Source organism: Artemia sp. Qi Xiang Cuo, chromosome 14, assembly GCF_049724085.1.
Source record: "Artemia sp. Qi Xiang Cuo chromosome 14, ASM4972408v1, whole genome shotgun sequence".
Classification (NCBI taxonomy): domain Eukaryota; kingdom Metazoa; phylum Arthropoda; class Branchiopoda; order Anostraca; family Artemiidae; genus Artemia; species Artemia sp. Qi Xiang Cuo.
Window position 1 is genome coordinate 60,024,137 of NC_142807.1, and position 2,162 is coordinate 60,026,298.

A 2,162-nucleotide genomic window follows, 5' to 3' on the forward strand; every position below is an offset into this window, starting at 1 on the left:
CAGACACAACCATACCCCTCATTTACCAAATAACTAAAACTATTACCTTCCCGTTTCTTACCCTCAGGGGAAACCACCCCTTCATATTTAAAATCATACATTTGTAATTTGAATTTACTACTTACATTTAATTCTATTTTTTTTTATTAACTAATCATTTGTAATGCTATTAAATGATTGTTTAATCTTTTTTTAAATGATGCGAGGGAGCTCCTACCTCTCAGCTCTTCTGGAATCAGGTTCCATATCTTTGCACAAGCTACGTTAGGAGCGAAATCTGATCGCACGGTCGGGGTGAGGGGTATTTGCAGGTTTGATGATGATCGGGTATGCAAATTATGCTAGTCTGAAATAGGTCGAAATAATCTTTTAAACGCAAATGGCCGCTCTCCAGCTAAAAACTTGAACACAAAGGTCAAGCACGATAATTGATGCAGGGACCCTAATGACAAGTACTCTTCATTTTTTCCAATTAATATCAGGCATCGTTGATGAATCGAATTCAGTTTTCGCAGGTGGGATTTAAAAGTTGATTGCCAGATCATTGCACAATACTGTAAATGGGGTTTTATAAGAGCATTGTACAGGAGGACCTGCGTTTTCTGCGGCAAAGCGCTTTTCAGTTTTTTTATTATTCCAAAATTCCGGGATAGCTTCAACTCTACTGCTTGAATATGATGCACGAATGATAGGTTCTCATCGAGGAGGATTCCTAGGTATTTTGCAAAATTCTTTTCTGGCCGACTAATCACACCTCTGGATGTTCGGATACCACATATCTCCGGATGGACACTTCCAACCCGGGAAAAAAATAGAAAACAAGATTTCTCAACATTAATAACAAGTCGGTTAGCATCCATCTAGAGATACGTCTCCTCCAGAACCTCCCTCAGTTTAGACATGAGTGTTGTCTTATCCGTTTCACAGCAACCAAGCGTGGAGACATCGGCAAAGGCCACGAGCTCATCATCTTCACCTTCGGAACGGAGGGAGTTTTCATCCTGGCACAAGTTACAGCAACGAATATTTGTTCGTGCCGGGTTCAGCACTAGACTCAGATCGTTAACATGGATCAGGAAAAGTAATGGTCCTAATATTGAGCCCTGGGGGACACCACAGTTAACGAGCACATCGTTTCCAGGATCTTCTCCCAAATAAATCCTGCGGTCCCTCAGATATGATCTGAACGAATCCAGAGCTTCACCTCTTATTCCTATATGTTCCAGTTTCCCGAGGAGAATTGAATGGTACATGCTATCAAATGCTTTCTTGATATCAAGCAGAACCCCTGCAGGTAGTAGACCAGAATCCAAAGCTTTGTTTATCCATAAACTTAACACCGTTATTGAATCATGTGTGGAGTGCCCTGGTCTGAACCCAAACTGGCGATTATTAAGAAACCCTTTCTTCTCCAGAAACTGGAGTAGCTGCTGTTGCATAGGTTTTTCAAAAACTTTTGAAAAAACTGAGAGGATAGCAATAGGTCTATAATTAGCCGGGTCAACTCGAGAGCCCCCTTTGTGCAGTGGAATCATTTTAGCTTTCTTTAGCAGTTCTGGGAAAGTTCCCTTGTGCAGAGAAACATTTATGAGGTATGTAAGGGGCACTGTGATTGAAACGGCAACTGCTTTTAACACTTTGGTATATGCTCGGTTAAACCCAGAAGCCAAATTACCTCTTAGATTCAGTACAATTAACAGAATTTTATATGAAGAGACAAGTGATATTGTCATGGCCTTAGTGCATGCCGGGCCAAGGTAATCTTTAAAACTCTTCGCGGAATTCCCAACAGAATCTGCTGTTTTTCTGCCCACTTCTGCAAAAAATGTTCCCAATGCATTTGCAACATTATCTGGTCCTGTTACTGTCTCCCCATTGACAGATAATTTAGATGGAAGCTCAGGGGGGGGGGGGGGCTGCAGGGACACAGTATAGAGTTAACAAACTTCCATATTTTCCGAGAATTTTTGCCACTTTCAGCTATTTTCCCACTAAAATAATCTAGTTTAGCTTTACGTAAAACTGATCGAGGACATTTTTTATATTTTTCATATTTCTCCAGCGTTGCAATGCATGGGTTATTTGTGTAATCCATCCACAGTTTATTTTTCCTGTTAATACACTGGATTAGTCCATGACTAATCCAAGGGCTTATGGGTTGA

The 2,162-nt window shown here is 40.7% G+C and overlaps 1 protein-coding gene across 1 annotated transcript; it reads right to left on the reverse strand.

Annotated features, from left to right (window-relative positions):
- Positions 1–860: 860 nt before the first annotated feature.
- On the reverse strand, positions 861–1,253 carry LOC148944708 (uncharacterized). The gene has a single exon (XM_089100001.1). It carries the CDS (start codon positions 1,251–1,253, stop codon positions 861–863), a length of 393 nt encoding a protein of 130 aa, XP_088956127.1.
- Between the last annotated feature and the right edge of the window lie 909 nt (positions 1,254–2,162).